Source organism: Triticum dicoccoides, chromosome 2B (assembly GCF_002162155.2).
Source record: "Triticum dicoccoides isolate Atlit2015 ecotype Zavitan chromosome 2B, WEW_v2.0, whole genome shotgun sequence".
NCBI lineage: Eukaryota > Viridiplantae > Streptophyta > Magnoliopsida > Poales > Poaceae > Triticum > Triticum dicoccoides.
Window position 1 is genome coordinate 55,177,927 of NC_041383.1, and position 19,591 is coordinate 55,197,517.

Consider the following 19,591-nt stretch of genomic DNA (forward strand, 5'->3'; position numbering starts at 1 on the left):
CGTGGCAGGTATTCCCCGCCGAACACCGCAATCACCCCATGCAAACTTGTCCATACACTCTAATGCAGTGGACTTCCCAATCTTCAAGTACTCGTCAAGGGCATCTGCAGGGGTGCCATATGCTAGCATGCGCATGGCTGCAGTACATTTCTGCAATGGTGAGTCCTATTAAGCCAGAACAATCTGCCCTATAAGTGAAATAGGGAGACCACTGACCAAGGGCATTCACAATGCGTAGGGTAGAGTGGTTCAGCAGCAAAGTAGTCATCCACTAGATGTTCATGAGCACCTCCATGATCCCTTCGAATGATCTTCCTTGCACCACTTCGTCGTTGAGATGATCCAGCTGAAAACCTAGCCTTGATCTTCATCATGAGCCGCTAGCGAAGGAGTCTAGGACGGTTTGCTCAGAGCATCTCCAACAGCCTCGCCAAAAAACGCACATGGGGTAAAATGGTTTATTTACACGCGCGGTTTCGCGCGCTCTAGCGATGGCGGCAAACTAGCGCGTGCGCGGAAGAAAGCGGCAGCTGGCGCGGTAGATTTGGCGCGCCTATTCGGGCGTGCCTATAAAATGCGGCGCTCGCCGCGCGCTCACCACACTGCCACGCGCCCTTCCCCTCGCCACCTTGCCATTTCCAGTCTTTGTCGCCGCTTTCGCTCCCCGCCACCACCGCGCCACCATGCCGCCGCGCCGCTGGGGTTCTTTGGGCTACCGCGGCGTCCGCGAGTGCCGCAACGGCTGGTACTCCGCCGAGATCCGGTCCGGCGACGTCCGGCTCGGCCTTGGCTCGTTCCGGATCGCACACGAGGCGGCCCGCGCATACGACGCGGCGGCGTGGCGTTTGGAGAGGCCCCCGTCGCAGATGAACTTCCAGCACGTCTTCACTCGCGAGCAGGCGCAGCACGTCGCCCCTCCGTCTCGTCTGATCACGGACCAGGACCGTGCGGACCACGTTCGGCTGCAGCGCCGCCTCCTTGTCACCGAGGAGGACGAGGAGCCATGGCGGAGTGGCGTCGGCGCCACCCGGAGGACGTCGCTGCCGAGAACGCCTTCTGGGCAGAGAGGACGGCAAGGCGCCGCACGGAGCGTTCCGACAGGCGTCGGCGCAAGGCACTGGCCTTACCGCAGCGCGATATCGTCTAGGCAGGCAGGAAGTCGATCTTCTCCCCAACGATGAACATTGGGATGACATGTGGCTCGATACCTCGGACAACACCACCGAGGATGACGATGGTGATGATGATGACGGCTGGGAGTAGGTTTTTTTTAGTTGCACCGTAGTTTTAATCAGTTGCACCGTAGTTTTTCTATCTAGCTGCACCGTAGTTCTATCAATCTATGCTTCAGGAACTATGTAAAATATCTTTGTATCCTTTTTTATCTATGATATGAACTATGTATCGTTTTTATCTATGCAAAGTTATTAAAAAAATATTTGTGCGAGAGCGCACTGTGCATTTTAACACGTCTGCTGGAGCGACGCGCGCGCGCTGCATTTTAGTGTGGCTGCTGGAGCAAGCACTGCGCGCCGCGTTTGCATTTTAGTGTGGCTGCTGAAGCCAGCACTGCGCGTCGCGTCAAACCTAACAATGGGCGCGCCGTAAACTAGATTTTAGCACGCCGCGCGTTCGGCGCCTGTTGGAGATGCTCTCAGCAACATACACTTCCGACATTGATACTTAAGTTTTGCCTGAAGTTAAACTTATAATAGTTTGACCTTGTAAACGTCGATATTTTTTTCTATAACTTTGGTCAAAGTAAAGATATTTTGACTTTAGACAAAAGTTATATGCAGGCTAAAAGTTATATATTAAGAGTGTCTAGGGCACATTTAGATGTGCTCTAGTTATTACGCTTGTAAGTGGCTCAATCACGCTAGAAAGGAAAAGGAAAAAAAGAAGAAAATGTTTGCACGAACCTTCATGTAAAAATCAATGACATAGGATTTAGATGTGCAATACTTAAGGCGCATCTAAATGTGCTTTAGCAAAACTGATGTTTACAAAATTAGTTTTAAACTTTTAATTGATAGCGTTTGCTATGTTTCAAGACGACAACCGGCAACGGGAAGAAGCGCAGAGATGTGGCGGTTGCTCGGAAGCGGCGACGTCAGGCAAACAAATAGTCTGAAACGGGGGTGGAGGCGACTGAAACTTCATAAATTCTGAGTCGCCTGACTAATAGTCTGCCCTTTATTTATGCCAAAATATCCAACCTGCAGCTTACGACATTACTGAATGGTTACAGCGCCAGATCTATCTGTGCTCAGACATCGGTCACATGACATCTTTGCTCATGACAATGTGACTAGCGGTACAAGAATATAAGCACAAGTTCATATAACTGATGAGTTCATATAATTTCTTCTCAAGGAGCGATGCCGTTATTTGAGTTTTATGCTTCATCATGATGCTGTAGCAGTCACCTCCCCGATTCTCTTCAGGTCGAATATTTCAATCCAGTAGCCATCGGGATCCTTGATGAATGCGATGCCTTTCATTTTCCCTGCGGCCAAGATACCGTTAATTGCATCGCTGCTCTAAGCATTAGTAAACAGATATTAAAGTACAAAGAGAATTAACATTTCTGGTCAAAAAAATACTCGGCTAGTGCAGTCATCAGCAACAGATTTTATGCATCAGCTATCTCTACTTTTACATCCATAAATTGTGGTGATAAGTTTGAACGACTCGAGAGTAAAACCGAACTAGTTGCTGAAATTTCAATGCATATCTTTCAAGTTGTACAAATGCATCTAGTGACTAGCAGCACCTATTCACTCAACTCCTATCATTAATTTGACACGAGGATGATACAAATGGTTAAAACCACAGAAGTAGATTACAGATATAAAAAAGAGTTGTTTTGTACTAAAGCATAGTGCAACATTTTAAGACTAGATGCATAGTGCGGCAAACAAAGCACAAAAGTCCACATCAGTAATGCTGCAAACATTAGTGTTAATTCAAGCCACAAAAGGTTAAGTTGGTTGTCTTCCAAAATAAGAAGGTGAGCTCAATAGCTCCACAGAAGGTTGAAACCAAACAACGGTTTGGAGATAACTCTAGATTGAAGCAACGTACAAGGGGTGGGCATCAACAGAAAAATGTCATATCACCACCCCAAACAAATATTTCACCATTTATTTTGTGAAAATTGAAATCACGTATATAGACCATTCACTTGGAAACGGTTAACTTAAGTAGCAGGCTGGCCCATATAATTATATTAGAGAATTCATAGATTCTTTTCAATCAACTAATGTTTTAGCTGAAGTGTCACATCAAACAATGTATATCTTAGAATCAAATAGAATGTATGAGCTATAAAGAAAAATAAATAACAAATGATTAAGATCTTTTCCATGCATATGTGTTGGCCACTATGCTAGAGTGATTCAAAGCGTCTTACATGTTTGAGACTAGAATACTCTCATTTACTTTACATGAAGATTGTATAGAATATTGATTTGTATATTTAACACGTTGAGGTTTGCTTGTGCCAATTGGTTGAGCATAGAAGTTACATGACTGTCCTAATATGGTTGTCCCTCTGCGTGATAAAGTTAGTTGGGTTCACCAATAATATGACTGTCCCACACATATGGCTCTAACAGGTATCCTATAAGTATAAATACTACATGCTCTCCTCCCCATTTAACCCATCCACAACTTGCCACAATGCCATTGTTGTTGAGATTTAATTATGAAGTGGATAAATATATTCCTTCAAATATTAAATTTGAGTATTAAGATATTGGAGCAAACCAAAATATTGTTTCTCTTGATAGGCTGGTCATAGATGAGCATGAGTTATCAGAGTATATAAACCCAAACATGACTAGTTTAGAAGCCTTAAAGTCAGCCTTCGGTAGATTCATCGTCATAAGCATAGATGTTCAACACTTCACTCCACTTAACCAATGACTTGAGGCACAGTAGGAGGGACCAACACCCATTTACATGACACAAGATGAGACACATTGCCTAGGTCTCTGGGGCGAAATGTCCAAGATGCTACAGTAGTGGCCATCCAAGATTTTGCGATAGTTGAGTGATCCAAGGAAGCCTTGGGCTCAACGGATCCCTCAAGATTTAGAAGATATTGCGGGTGTTAAAGAGTTTTGTGGATGCCCTCGAAGATTGTAAACTACATGAAACACATGCCTTGATTTTTTTTAGATTGTTATTCGAGTAATGCAGGTAATGCATTCACCAATGAAATATAATATATTACTATGTGAAGTGCATCAAGTGAGTAGTAGCACCTATTACTCCACTCCGCTCCACTCACTAACAAGAATTTAACACAAACATGATACAAATAATAGACGAAGTAGATGCTGGATGTAAAACAGATCTGCCTAGTTGTTTTGCACAAAAGCCTGAGCACCACATTTCAATACTCAACATGCAGTACAATGACAAAGCAGAAAAATCATCTGCCTGATGTCCCGCATTATGCTAATAATGCAAACATTAATCTTTTGAGGAAAAGTGGAAATATCACCTGCATAATTTTAGCCACAGGCCAATAATAAATGACAATTCAGATAATAATAGAGAAATAGTGGGAACATGTAATGTTGAATTGGCTGTCTTCGAAAGTAGGAAGGTAAAAAGCTCAATAGTGCTCCACACAAAGTCAAAACCAATCAATAGTTTGCGGACAACTCTAGATGGAAGCATTGCATAAGGATAGGAATCTAAAGAAGTACGGATATTGCTGGAACAACTCAAATAATGAAGCATGTCAGTAGTTGAGGACAATTCTAGATAACAGCAATGAATAACGGTGTGCACCAACATAAAAGCGCTATACCACCACCCCAAAAAACAGAGTAACTCAAATAATACTATAGTTAATATGACAGTCCTATTCATACAAGTCTTTTAACTAAGTCTCTTGCTTTCTCCCTTAACATTGGCCATGATTTGTATTGGAAGTTCGGTATCAAGGCCATATGCAACACCTGTACAACACATAATATTGACGATGTAAAAGTAGTGGGCAACATAGTTTTACCATCATCTGGTTTCTTCACAAACTCGACCCCAAGATGTTCGAAGCGCTCACATGCCTTGTAGACATCATCCACAGTTACCCCTATATGGCCTGAATAAACAAAAATAAGATATGAGAGTTGCAGCATCTAAGAAATTCATGGTGAGTTGCAGTGGTAACATTTTTACACATAAATTTTTGTTGCACATACCGAATCCACGAGGGTCGGAGTTCCCATTATGGTACCCTTTGAATTCAGGATCATTTTCTGTGCCCCAGTTGCTACAGTGAAACCAGAAGTTTATTAATATATTAGTGGGTGGTTGGTGCTACTGAGAAACAATCAAGGACATCTTCACTCAGATAAAGAAAATAATGAAAAGTAACAGAACATACTGAGTGAGCTCGATTGTAGCCTTTTGCCCAAAAGTCCATCCAGTCCGCTGGATAGGATCAGCAGGGGCTGCAGACAAATCCTATCGGCAATGGCAAGGTAAAGAACCAGAGGTGTTAGCTCATTCAAGTAAATTTTCACGTTCAAATGATTTATTGTTCCCCTAATCAAGAAACTCTTACCTCGTAACCAAGAAAATACAAACTGAATTTCATCTCAGCAAAATCCAACCTTTTCAGCAACCTGGTTTTGTTAACAAAACATAAAAGAAACAACAAACAGTTAATATAGCATGACAGCGCAGTATGGTTTTGATGCATACTCATAGTGTAAAACTACATTTGAGACACTCTGAAATTCCTATTCATTAGCATGTCTATGAAACCTCTTAGTCACTAATCGTAGCCTTCTGCTTCCTGCTTGTATAACTTCAATGCCTTGAGCTTTCATATAGCAAGAGGCCAAAACTAAGGCCTTGAGCTTTCTGTTGTGCAATAGAACTGAAATATACAGCTTATTCCCTTTTGGGTCAGATCCTTATTGCTCCAGGTACCAATTACGGAATTACCACATTTCCACGCAACTACGCACACCATTACTCATGTTAGTTTGCCAGACATACAATAGGAGAAAATTCAGAGCATGACTTGATAATTGATATGCAACGATACTAGCTTTCCTTGAAAATCCAAAAAAATTAAATAGAACATTTACAGATTTCATTAAGGAAATTGATGACACATGGATGTTCTTCTCACATGCACGAACACATTATCTGAAGGAAGACAGAAGAGAGACAACTCACGACATGCCCATCACACGCGAGTAGAAGTCAAGGCTCACTTTTGGGTCCTTCACGCGGAACATCTATAAGCCAAAAAAAAGAGAGAGAAAATTTCATTATGGTAATAGCAACCGATTGGGACGACCTGAAATGCTGCTAGCAACAAGCTGGTCCACCAACTGTTGGATCAATTGCAGAACAACTGAAGTTTCATGGCCTAGTACATTAACACCAAAAATTTCCTCAGTCTATTGCGAAGCATTCAAAGCACCCCTATCGAAAATACAAGCCCATGAAAGCCTTTGATGAACTGCCTATGGTACCACCCAAACACATACTCCCTCCGTCCCATAATATAAGAGCGTTTTTGACACTGTGCAGTGTCAAAAACGCTCTTATATTGTGGGACAGAGGGAGTAGTTTCCAGCATTAGGGAGAACAACTCCATACCACAAGTGTTGAAGTGAACAGAGAAGGATGATAAGTTAACTCTGCAGCTGCAAAACCAACAATGCTGCTCGAAATTATCACACCACATGGAACTAACAGCACCCATCACTTCGGCCTCGGCAAGTGTTGCTTTCTCCCAATTTTTATAGCCCTGAAGCTACAAGCACCCACGGACCACCAAGTGTTCGACAGATTGCTTCTGCCAAATCCAGCCACATAGCGGCTTCCACTCCACAAATCAAACCCACGGAAGCCCCAAACTGAATCCAATAGCACACGTATACCAGCTGAATCCGCGGCTGAACGTAGTAGTGCGAAGCAGAGGGAGGGAGCGGCTTACAGTCTGCTGCATGATGTAGCCCTTGGTGGCGGGGTCAGCCTCGGCCTGCAGGCCCGGGTTGTTGGCCGGCGCCTCCTTGGCCCCCGACGACGTCGACATGGCGGAGGCGGCGAACGCGGCCGGGTACGACCGGCGAGCCCGGGCGAACCCCTGCAGAACCCCGATGAGAAACCGTGAGCGCAAGTGCGAACGGAACCCGCGAACGAGCAAGCGAGCGGGGAACCGCGGAGACCTTGGGCTGGGCGAGGCGGGGGCCGCGCGGCGCGGCGGAGGCGGAGGAGAGGCGGCGGAGGGCGGGGCAGGAGGAGAGGAGAGCGGAGCGGAGTGTGGCGGCGGCGGCCATGGCAGAGCGGTACGGCGGGATTATTTAGGGGAGAGGATAGAGGAAAGGCTGGCTCGGCTGGTGAGCTGGCGTCCTGGCGTGCGGTGCGGTGTGCTGGGTCTGGACCGATCCGTCGGGTTCGGGTGCGCTGGCAGACGCGACGCGCCACGTCTTCGCGCCTGGCGGGCCACGTGTTGGCGACCGGCGCCGGAGATCCGCTCCCCCGTCTTCCTCCCCTGCTCCGCTCCGCTCCCCCAGGCCCCAGTCGAGTCTCCACCGCTGCCGGGCATCGGGTCCTTCTCCTGCTTCCCAGGCCGCGTGCGTGGTTCTCGGGGTAAGAATATTCGGCGGGGGAATTGGCGGTTGCTTCCCACGCGCGCCCCCTCCTGATCCCCTTCTCCCCAGCTGCCGTGCCGCGCGATGGCGGCGCCGCCTTCCACCTCCTCGCCGTCCGGGGAGGTCCCCGTCGAGAGATCGCCTACTGACTTGACCGGCGGCGACGGCCAGGCAGCGCCCTCGAGGTATGCGCCGTCTCCCCATCTCTCTGCCTCTTCTCCCCTCTTCGGTTTGTAGCTCCAGCACGCACAATTCGATCATAGTAGAAGCCAAAATTCCGATCGGCGCAACCGCCCACGACTAGCCTCAGCGTACCTGTGCCGACTGCTTGTATACTTCGGTAGTGGCCTTCTCGAACACCGTTGCTGTTTTGCTGTGCAACTGGATATATGATCTGCTGTTCTGTACGTGTTTCTGTTTTCAGGGCCGAACTGCTCAGCATGGTGAAGAAGCACTCGCATCTGATCGGGTGGACAGTGGTCGAGGCCGAGGACGATCCGTCGGACGTCGAGATGGATGATAAGTTCTGGCATGAGATGCTTGATCTCTTCTTCGTGCGTGGTAGGGTCTCGAGTAACAGGGAGGAGGACGACCTCGTCTTCTTTGTCAATAGCACGGTACCTTCTATAGGCCTGCTGATTTTCCCCTTATGTTAGCCTGATGCGATGTTGCCCTGTGCAATATGCATATCTCACCGTTTGTTGCTGCTGGCTGTAGATGCAGAAAATGGAAGATCTGCCTCCCTTTTTCGTGCGGAGATGGGCTCCTAGGGTAAATGAAGCCATGCTAAATCCACTTTACTTCACATTTTTTGGCTAATTCTTGAGGCTTCCTTTTTAGCTAAGTTTTGGCTAAATCCACTTCACTTCTTTTTGTATCTGTATGTTCTCTACTGTTGAGTTAATTCAGTTGCAACCATAACAAGTATATGCTCTGTATTCAGTTAAGCTAACAGTTTTTGTAACTATTGTTAAAATAAACTGCTTTTTAAGGGAAAATGTTCTCATTGTTTTATTTCATTAACCCTATATATACAAAAATATATATTCTAATTTGTTGTTCTTAACTGCTGAAGGAGCCTCTTTTGGGTACATGCTACACAATTTTCATATGTATAACTGTAATGAACATACCGTACTGGAAATTTTTATCTGTGAGTTGCATGACGACAATGTTAGATCCCTTTTCATTTACAACTTTGTATGCATGAACAGAGGAACACTCAGTACAGCAATTTTCATGTTTGGGAGGTGTAATTTTTAAGACTAGTGGCAATGGGGAAATTCTTATCTGGTTAACATAGTGTTAGTTGGAGAACCCATGATAAGAACAATTACTTTCTGTTGAATTACTGGGCTAAATATGCTCCTCTTTTGCAATTGCCAGCTTCAAAAGCTCATCAATGCTAATTCAACTGAGGTTGATTGGGAACGTTCCTTCTATTTGAATTTAGTCGCTCACACGTCATATACTGTCACAGTGGCATTGTGCAGGTATGTTTCTGTGGCACTTCTGCTAAGATCTTACAAGCTTTCTATGCTCTGAACAATTAGCTATAACTATGCATAAGAACAACTGCAAACCTTTTTCGGTGATCTATTGAGGTGTCGTGGCTGGTGTGCGAGACACTGGAGTTGAGACATATATTCAGGAGGCGCCTCCGTATAGAAGAGGTGTAAAAACGGTGGTGCAGAATTCGTGTGTGTTCAGCATGGATGTGGCCGTGTGTTGAGCTCTAGGCTATATAAGCCAGTCTGTACCCAGAGAATGGTTAAGCTGAACAAATAGAGAGAAATCTACCAACTATCCTTCTACTCTCAATTATTCCTCTTCTTTCATCACGTCTTGGCAGATCGCCAATGGCAACAGGGTGCTAAATGAAGTAAATGCTTATATTGATACAACACTTTTGGTCTGTTAGCTATAGTCAGTTAAAGAACTCCCCAGATTTTTGGTTCATAGTTTCTCACCCTTTATCAAAATCTAAGACGGCTGGCAAATAATGATTGTCATGTCATCTAATTCCGTATTGAAACAGCATTCTCTGTTTCAACTAAATGTTGAGAAACGGGTCTGGGTTGGTGGTACAATCATACTTTTTTCATTAGCTGGCTGAACAATTTGTGACCACAAATTTATCTTTCAGCTTGAGTTTGCCCTGGAATGTTAAGGGACTCACAAATCTTAGAGTGCTAGTAGTATCGATTGTCATGCACAACAAAACCTTTTTTTTTCATAACTCCCCTCAGTAATATTTAATGGTTGGTTATGTGCTTCTTATAATCTACTTCCACAGTATCAGCAATCTTCGCAATCGTGCAGACAAAAGCAAGCGGTTGCCTCCAATTTATAAGGTTTCGAAAACTGTATATGCATCCCCTAGCCGTGTAAATTTCCGCCTTGATCAAAGAAAGGTAAAAAAAAAATCTGGTATCATCTTTTCAGAGAAACAGCCTTTCAATATAAATAATCTGTCGTAACTCATATCTCTTTAATAGGCTGTAGAAACAGTACCTGCATATCCCAACATTTATTTCTCAGTTGATGACTTCGATGATCCTTTTGATGCTGTGGTGAGTTCTAATTTACTTCTCCCAAAAATTACATAACATCGTGTTCTGGCAATACTTTGCAAATGTTGTAGATGCCTACGGTTTATCACTGATATTCCTTGGTTTTCCTTTAGATGGCTTTGACCATATACTTTCTAAGTTGACCATAAAGAGTAAAGTGATCTTGTAAATTTGAGCAGGTTTTGTCAGACCCAGAACACTGCTATTGTGTGATTCTCAATGCGCATGATGGGGCAGCATTTCCTGAAGAAGAAACTGAAGCAAGCAACGTCAGTTCAAATGTACAATCTGGGTTCAACTCTGGGAGCAGTAGAGAGAACCCACCAAAGGTTCACTCTCTTCCTAAATGAAGGTTTCTTTGTGACCTTTTTCAGATTCATTATGTAAGATAATATTGGTAGAGAAGATGTCCAGACAACCCCTGAACTATAGCAATGTCTATTGTTCAGGGGGTCGACCAGACATCTTCTCTAGTAGTTCAACTATTTTACAAAATCGACCCCTGAACTGTACAACTGTTGTCTGTGCTCTGTCGTGTGAAGCAGCTTTCCCAGCCAGCCCTTCTCTCTTCTCTCATCTGTTTTGTTCTAGCCTGCAGCTTCAGTGGGATCCTGCCCGCAGTAAGGCCAAGGGCTGCTTACAAGTACTGCAAATATCTATCTGTCTGCTCCCTATTCTTTTTTGTTTATTGATCTATATTTAAACTACTCTCTGCATGCTCACATAACCTGCTGCTTAAAACGTAGTTATACTTCATGTCCCTTTAGGAAGAAATCCATATTACTCTGTTTCTGGGAGATATTTCTGACCGTATGCAGTATTTGCTAGTAACACATGTCCCTTTAGGAAGAAATCCATATTACTCTGTGATGTAATTCTCCAAAATCCGTTTTACACTCCTCATCCTTCTCAAAAGGAATCCAGAATTTCATGGTGATTTTGTTAAGTGGAGCTTACTATGTTTTCTATTGCAGAGAACACTCTTCTCAGGCTATGTCAGCTATCAAAATGTCCGTGAAGCTTATGATGGTTAGTTCATACATTTACTTTATTTACTGGGAAACTATTGCGCTTGTGGTCCTATTATCAAGTAGTATTATTTTCTGCAAGTATTTTGTTCTCTGCAACGGTTCAGTCTTTAGTAATACTACTTCTAACTGGTTGCCACTTTGCTCAACCTAGATAGGTGATGTCCTGTTTGAGATTTTAATAGATTTTATAGTTCTCTAAAATGTACTTCCCCTAATGTTACCAGCTGGCAGATCCAAATTCGGGAGCTTCCTCTCACTTGGGCAGGACAATACTAAACTTGATAAACTTTTCATGAGGGGCCCTGAAGGTCGTGGGGAAGTTGAAGTTGCTGTTTCTGGGATTGCAGGTTTTCTATGCTCTGTCTATTCTCTGCAAACGTCCCACTTTTCTGTGCAATCTAGTTTACAATTTGCATCGCCCACTTCCGTTATGAGCAATAACAAACTTTATACACAACCTCAAATATGCCCATGCACTTTCTGTTTTGCTGTAGCTCTACTACAAGTTGTCGACGTGTCAAACTGAAATGGATGTTTTTTTATTTATTTATCAGATCAGAGCCGTGAGAGATCGAAGAAAGATGTAGGGGATAACTTCCGGGTTCTTGTTCGTAAGGCGGCTTCTGCTGCATCAAAGTTAGCAGAGCAGGCCTTCGAGGCTGCATCTGCCAACAAACGACCGGATGATAAGCTTCTTCCTCTCAAGTGTTGTTTGATGTCAGTATCTCTTCCTTGGGACTTTATTGCCCACGACCTGTTGCACAAGGTAAGGTCTTCACTGTCGCTCCTGGTTAATGTTTAAAATTGTTGGAAAGTAATCCCATCCCTTTCTTACTTATTTTCCTCATATCACTACATCACAGTCATGGATTTTATGTTAAGCCATAACCGAGTGAGATTATTGCTTATGAATTTATATTTTATATTTTCCTTATGTCACTGAATTCAGTCATGTTTTCGATGGGCTTAAGACTGTGAAGGTAAATAACTAAATATCGGTCTATACCTGTAAAAAAAACTAGAAGTGCATACTAGTCAGCTTAAATGGTGCTTCTGTGGACAGCCTTGCTCACAGATGATTATCTCTGATCTTCAGGCATAGATTTTATCGGCGTCTAGTTGTAATAAAAGTAGATTGGGTGCCGCTCATATTTTGTTTAGTCTAATTAATCTAGCTAATGATGTTATGACATGCTGACGCACTGACATATCCTGCCGATGCACCAGGAAACGCCACCTTTGGACTTCTGAGGCTGCAATTCCACCAATGATATGGATCTTATGCCAATGTACCAGTAAACTTTTGCGCAATCTCCATGAACCGCACAATCTCTACCGTTCGTGGAGATTGCGCGGAAGTTTGTGGTTGGATAGGTTGTAGGCTGTGATGGCGTGTGAGGATGGATGGATCCAACAAGAAACTGGAATTTATGTGATTGTGCGTGTGCGTGTGTACTTTGTTACGTACTCTCTCTGTAAAGAAATACAAGAGTGTTTAGATTACTATATTTCGTAGTGATCTAAACGCTCTCATATTTCTTTAAGGAGCGAGCGAGTACTTGTTAGAACAAACTTGTGGTGTTTCAGCCAGTCTCTGTGCTGCAGACTAGATGGCTAGGCATGTAAATATTGAGTTGTTCTTTCTGAGGAAAAGATTATTAAGTCGTTTAAAAGTTGCGGCCTTTAGTCCGCTATAAGCCTAATTTCAGTGGAGTAGCACGTTGAATATCGTGAGGCAGGCCCTGGCTTGTCATCAGGACTAATCAGGTGTGCTTGTATCACACCTACAACAACAACAACAAAGTTTTTAGTCTCAAACAAGTTGGGGTAGGCTAGAGATGAAACCCATATGATCTCGCGACCAACTCATGGCTCTGGCACATGGATAGCAAGCTTCCACGCATACATAGCTAGTTCTCTGGTGATATTCCAATCCTTCAGGTCTTTCTTAACGGACTCCTCCCATGTCAAATTTGGTCTACCCCAGTCTCTCTTGACATTCTCTGCATGTTTTAGCCGTCCGCTATGCACTGGAGCTTTTGGAAGCCTGTCTTGATTATGCTCAAACCATTTCAAATGATGTCGGACACCCTTCTCTTTAATTGGTGCTACCCCAACTCTATCTCGTATATCATCATAACGGACTCTATCCTTCCTCGTGTGGCCACAGATCCATCTCAACATACGCATTTTTGTCACACTTAATTATTGAACATGTCGCCTTTTAGTCGGCCAACACTCAGCGCCATACAACATTACGGGTCGAACAGCCGTCCTATAGGACTTACCTTTTAGCTTTTGTGGCACTCTCTTGTTACAGGGAATGCCAGAAGCTTGGCGCCACTTCATCCATCTGGTTTTGATTCAATGGTTCACATCTCCATCAATACCCCCATCCTCCTGTCAAATTCTTGTGCCCTCTAATTAGCTATCACATGCTGGGCTGGTGTCCTTTGCTTTTCGAAAGCAGATCTTCAAGCTTAGGGGGGACCATCAACTTCAAGGGCATCCGTTTTTCACGAAAAAACTGTCATTGGCAGCGGCTAGTGAACTCAAATAAACTTTCGTCCAAAAAACAAACAATTCAATAACCCTCTTATTGTCTCGTCAAATACCCGAATAAACAATTCAATAAACCTGGCGATTTTCCGACCGTGCGCCCCATCTGGTGGCTCGGGCGGTCTACGACATTAACCGGCATTGGGAGGGGGTTGTCCACGGTGAATAACTACTTCTCCTTGTTATGGTAGTTCATTGTGAGATGTCAGATCAAGTTTGAGACCATGCTCTCACTTGATTCTCTACCATCGGATCGTATTGGGGGATGAAGACACGAAGTCCTCGACCATCCTGGCATCTTGTCCGGTTTGTGAGGCATCTCCCACGTCAAAGATGTGCACCGGGTATTTTAAACATCACACCGCCCTTTCATACATATATTTGGGCCACACACATGTCGGGGTGGTTACCAGTCCCCCCTCGGGTGGTTTTCTTACTGTGTGCCCATCCGGTGGCCCGGGCGGTCTACGGCGTTAACCGGCACCGAGGGGGGGTTGGCCACTGTGAATAGCTACTTTTGTGTGTTACGGTCGGCCCATGTTTTCAGTTTTTTTAGTGCTTAGAAGTTGCGATTTGAATAAGATCTAACCCAAAACATTAGTCACAAAAACTCATGGTATTTTGAAACATCAGTCATAAAAACATAGCAAATATCAGACACAAAAGAGAGGGCCAAAGAAACACAAATCAAAACAGGAAAATAAGATTTGACACATTCTTTTCCGACACCCAACATGTGACTCTCGGAAATACTTACCCATTTCCGAGAGTGCCACTCGGCAAAGGTCCTAGCCCTGGATCTAGGGCGTTTCCGAGTGTTGGTTGATCTCTGGTGTGACCCAAAATGGCGGGCGCAACACGTAGAGAAAGGCAGAGATCGAGCGAAAATGCCAGGCCCAGCACACGTCCAGGGGAGCCACAAACCTGAAAACTCTTAAGCAACATATGGTATGTGAAATATGATTGTAAACTTTGTCTCACGGTACATCTCCGTTTATTAAGCTTGATTGTTCCTTTTGCAGGAGATGGAGCGTTGTGGCCTGGTCCACATCCTAGAAGCATGGAAAGAAGGTCACAAGGGGAAGGATGGCAAGGAGTTCTACAGTGACTGGCGGAGAAGTACAAAACCTTTAGAGCAATCTTCAAGTAGGCGCATGGGGAGGACGCCGAACCTACGTCCCAGCCACTTGATCCAGAGTTGGTCGTCATTGCTGGCAAGTGGAAGAGAGGTGGATGCCACCTCATTTGCAATGGGGCGATCGCCATCTCGTCGCATCGCAAGCTCTATGAGGTCTGCGTGCCGACCACAAGCTCAACTCCGTCCATACGGAGTCGCACGACCTCCACGCCGCGTGAGATCACGCGTCTTAAGGTTAGCACCATAACCATTCATATATGTCGATGCCTCGAAATAGAACCGTTGCAACCTATATGAGCCTATTGCCATATTACAGGCTTTATTGGAGAAGCGGGATGTTGAAGAGGAGCAACGGCGGGAGGCTGAGAGGGAGCAAAAGAGCTAAGGAACAAGCAAAAACCAACGAAAGGTTCAAGATGCTCAAGCTAAACGTTGACGTAGAACATTCTCTTAATATAGCCACCATTCATTATATATCAATGAACAATGCTCACATGACTCTCCTCTTATAGGCCTTTATGCAATCTCCTCCTCCTCCTCCTCCTCCTCCTCTTCCTCCAAAAGCATAGAGAATGTGTCCATGTCGTGTGCAACGCCGCTAGAAACTTAGAATTTGCATGTGTTTTGCAATATGTGAAGTTGTATGAGTTAACCCTATGTATGAATATGTGAACTTGGGTCTCATGTGCTTGAGCAATGTTTTTTGCTCTATGAACTTGTATGAATTATTGGCCTATGTGAAATAGTATGAATTATGTCTATGTGAAAAATATGTGTGCGGTGTGCTCGAGGAATTTCTAGGGAGCTAGGAGTTCCCACATTCATTCGATGTGATGTCATTTTCTCCACTGAAGATATAGATAGAAAATGTATGTATTTATTTTCAGTTGCCGGGATTACATAAGAAACAACTTGACAACAAAAGTAATGGGACACATTTCCAAGATCAACACTCGGAAATACACACTTTAAGGAGAGCACACGCTCAGAAAAGGGGTCACCTGAGTAGTAGGACATGCTTTTTCATGGGCTACTCTTGGAAAACAAATGGTGCATCTCGGTAAACGTATCACTCCAGTAGTGATATTCTTTTCCGAGAGCATGCATTGCCATGTGGGACAAGCGGGCCCACCTGTCAGGTCAAAATACTTCAGCCAACGGTGGGATGTCGAGCGAGACCACAAAGCTCTCCGCAAAGAAAACATCTCATATTCTTCCTTTTAAAAATATATGAAATAATTTGGAATGTTTTAGTGACAGTTGGGTCTAACAGGTCCACCTGTCAGGTCAGAATGTTTCGGTGACAGGTGGTTTGCCGAGCCATCCTTCTCAGCTCTCGGTAAAGACAACAACAAGTCACGAAGCCATCAAATGCAAACGGACATGCCACATGGCATCTCTTTGCCGTGTGGTGCTTTCGGCGTATGTGGCATTTACCGACTATGCCTTCTTTGAAGTGGCTTCCCCTCGGCAACATCACCTCGCGCGTCGTGAACCTGTGTTTGCCGAGTACTACTCTCGGCATATATGTGTTTGCCGAGTGCCCATGGTTTAGTTACCGGCGAGGAGCCAAACGCCTGGCGTGTAGGGAAATTCCAGTAGTGAATACTAGGAAATCCCATGTCCCTGTCTTCTGACAGGTTGCCAGTGAAAGTGCGGTTACCCCAAATATAAACAGTTGGATAATACTAAGATGATGAAAATTTATCGCTTGCTGATCATATACTGAATACTCTTATACAAATTTGGTAGGCGTTTAGAGGAACTCAGAACTCAAATTCACTAAATGTGATGCTACGCGTATACATTTCCCAATTTACATAACTGATCCATATATAAACCGACCGTCACGGTTTTTTTAGGGAAGTAACGTATTTTACCATTCGTGTGAAGTTTGATAGACTATTCAAGTCGCAGTCGTTACAAGTTCACAATGTGGAAGACAACGGCAACGTTGAGGAGAGGGACAAGGAGTAGGCGGCTGGCGTGTGGGAGAGCCGCCCCCAAGGCCACCTGGACGGACTGTACATGGATCCAAAAAGCAAACGTCATGCTCTTTTCCTACTATATAATTGTAGAAGCATGTAATACTGTAACTCCAAAAAAAGGTGCAGTTGACATGTTGTTTAAATGTATTCCAGATTATTTTACTGTTACAAGTATGAAATATAATCAATCAGAATAATTACGATATATTACTTAAACTAAAACAAAATTCTCACTTTACCATTTATGCAGAACCATGTCAAGTGTTGCACATTCATATAGAAGACCTCTTGTTTTACACTTTCACTAGTAGAAAACGGAGCTATATTACCGGTTCGTAGGGGCCTTCAGTGCCGGTTCTGCAACCGGCACTAAAGTGTGGGGACTAAATGCCCCCCCCCCGTTAGTCCTAGTTCAGCACGAACCGACACTAAAGAGCCACCACGTGGCATGAGGCACGAGGCCACCACGTGGCATGAGGCACGACAACAACAGCCCTCCTACTGGGCCGGCACGACCTGCATACGACTAGAAATCCAACCTCTAGTTGGGCCAGGATGAAGGCACGTACAACCCACTAGGGCCCACAGGGTAGAGGACTTGCAATAGGCCCACAAAGGCCTGCTTAGAGAGGAGCTCGACACGGCAGACGCGGCGGGGCTTATAAACCGATGTGAGCTCCTCTCAACTAGCGAGGTGGGACTAAACATTATGCACTGAGGGTGGCAATGCACCCCTTTAGTACCGGTTGGTGGCACGAACCCGTACTAAAGGGGGGGGGGTCCTTAGTACCGGTTGGAGCCATCAACCCGTACTAAAGGCCACCACCTCTTTAGTACCGGTCGAACCGGTACTAAAGGTTCGCCATGAACCGGTACTAATGAGCGCCGCCCGTCTAGCCATTGCAACCGACACTAATGGTCACATTAGTGCCGGTTCAATTACAAACCGGAACTAATGAGCTTCGCATTAGACCCTTTTTCTACTAGTGTTCTACTAGGGAAATTAGATTGAAAGCCATATAAAAGCTTAGTGGGAGCCGTTAGGAGCGCCAGCAGCCTTACGTACTTTTGTGTCTCGAAACATAGTGATGCAGATATTTAGTGGGCATGAAAATGACATGGACTTAAAGTAAACATAAAAAAGTTTCAACTTTCATTATTATACCATGTTCATATGATGCCAGGATTAATTACTATGGATCTTATAAAATGCAAATTTCTATAACCGAAGTTCATTTATATGATGTCAATCACTTAGATGCAAGAAATGAACATGTTAAAGATGATTAACATAAAAAAGCATAGGCATGGCGTGATAGTACACATTACGTAGTGCAAAACTCATGTAGGATGCAAATGCATAGGTCAATGGCTATCATCATGCCAAGTTTGTAAGTTTTAACAGATTCTGTAAGTTATTTTATGATGCACTTCTGCAACAGAGTTTTCATCAAGCAAATTGATCCTAACATAAATGAAAATGCCATCATTGCGTACAACACATAAAAATGCATAACATTCATATAAGGCACATTTTCATTGGATGTATGAATTAGAAGTTACAACGGTTTTAATATAAAATTGTGCAGATCCTTTCAGCTAGGCGCTGCACAATGTAGTGCAGAGCCTTTCACCTAGACGTTGCGCAACCAGGAGTGGGTCCCTGGGTGCCACGCTCGCCAGAAGTGTAGCACCTGTCAGTCGGTCGTTACTCAGTGTAGTGCAGCACTGACCATGGGCATCGGGGTTGTACACAAAATTCCTTTTTCCCTCTTTTCTTTGTTCCTTTTTTTATACTCTTGATGTACATATTTCTTTATATGTATGAAAATTGACCATAGAACAATTTGGTTAAAAAAAAGGATTTTGCATCCATCCACCCAAGCCGACGGGTTTGGAAAGGATTGGATGCGTTTGCGGACGGGTTTTGTCTTGTGCTGGATTTAATCCCTTCAATCCCAACTAAATCGAACAACTTCTAAAAGGAAAACTAAATGGAACAAGCCCTGACGAAGGATAAGTAGTGAATCGACTTATCTTATATCTGTAAGCTCGCGGACAGCAGAACTTAATTCACTGATTTCTGCGCATACATAGAAACGATTGAGGTTTACTTACCTTGACCTGTGTAGGATTGGCCGGCGGGTCCTCCAAGCGTGGGCAGGATCATCAAGAGCAGCAATATAGTTGGGAATAGAAGCGAGCGTCCTGTTGTGATCGACATGATATGTGTATGTATGTCGTCGAAGATATCTGGCTTCGTAGTTTTCAAAATGTAACAAGAAGAAGAAGAACCCGTCCACTGAATGAATATATATATATATACACACGCGCGCGTACGTAGCTTCGTTTCATTCCTCTTCTTTTTCCCTTTTCCTTCTTGAGAGTGATGTAACTGAGGTGGGGCCTTGCAGACGATTTTATTGACTGGCCAAGTGAGACTCGCAAGATAACACGGCAAACTCGACGACCGACTTCTAAGTCTACTACCAGAATGTTGCATCAAAACAACACCCGCGGTAACTGCTGACAATTTTCACGAAAACAGCTAGGGCGTGTTTGGCAGCCGTAGCAGCTGGGAATGGCTTAGCTTAGCCTGACTCAAGAGAGTCTGGGTGAGGGAATGCAGGCCGAAAACTAACATCTGCACATTGTTTGGTTGCCCGCA

The 19,591-nt window shown here is 44.3% G+C and overlaps 2 protein-coding genes and 1 long non-coding RNA gene across 4 annotated transcripts; 1 reads left to right on the forward strand and 2 right to left on the reverse strand.

Annotated features, from left to right (window-relative positions):
* Positions 1-2,158: 2,158 nt before the first annotated feature.
* Positions 2,159-7,334, reverse strand: LOC119362117 (lactoylglutathione lyase-like). The gene is made up of 8 exons (XM_037627315.1): positions 7,209-7,334; positions 6,977-7,126; positions 6,208-6,269; positions 5,585-5,645; positions 5,405-5,484; positions 5,220-5,290; positions 5,030-5,119; positions 2,159-2,509 (listed from the first exon to the last, which is right to left on the reverse strand). Exons 1-8 carry the CDS (start codon positions 7,317-7,319, stop codon positions 2,409-2,411), a joined length of 726 nt encoding a protein of 241 aa, XP_037483212.1. The 5' UTR covers positions 7,320-7,334; the 3' UTR covers positions 2,159-2,408.
* A 62-nt stretch (positions 7,335-7,396) lies between these two features.
* LOC119362116 (uncharacterized protein KIAA0930 homolog) lies at positions 7,397-12,941 on the forward strand. Of its 2 annotated transcripts, XM_037627314.1 has the most exons (12): positions 7,397-7,632; positions 7,704-7,819; positions 8,059-8,251; positions 8,352-8,405; positions 9,021-9,127; positions 9,931-10,048; positions 10,133-10,207; positions 10,387-10,536; positions 11,182-11,236; positions 11,463-11,585; positions 11,793-12,004; positions 12,466-12,941. In XM_037627314.1, the coding sequence occupies exons 2-12, from the start codon at positions 7,719-7,721 to the stop codon at positions 12,487-12,489; spliced, it is 1,212 nt and encodes a 403-aa protein (XP_037483211.1). In that variant the 5' UTR covers positions 7,397-7,632; positions 7,704-7,718; the 3' UTR covers positions 12,490-12,941. The 2 variants fall into 2 exon arrangements, with proteins under 2 accessions (XP_037483211.1, XP_037483210.1); XM_037627313.1 differs by having other exon boundaries at positions 7,398-7,819.
* A 3,665-nt stretch (positions 12,942-16,606) lies between these two features.
* LOC119367096 lies at positions 16,607-19,184 on the reverse strand. Its single transcript, XR_005176193.1, has 2 exons — positions 19,042-19,184; positions 16,607-16,957 (listed from the first exon to the last, which is right to left on the reverse strand). It is a non-coding gene; the product is annotated as an uncharacterized LOC119367096 (long non-coding RNA).
* Positions 19,185-19,591: the final 407 nt, after the last annotated feature.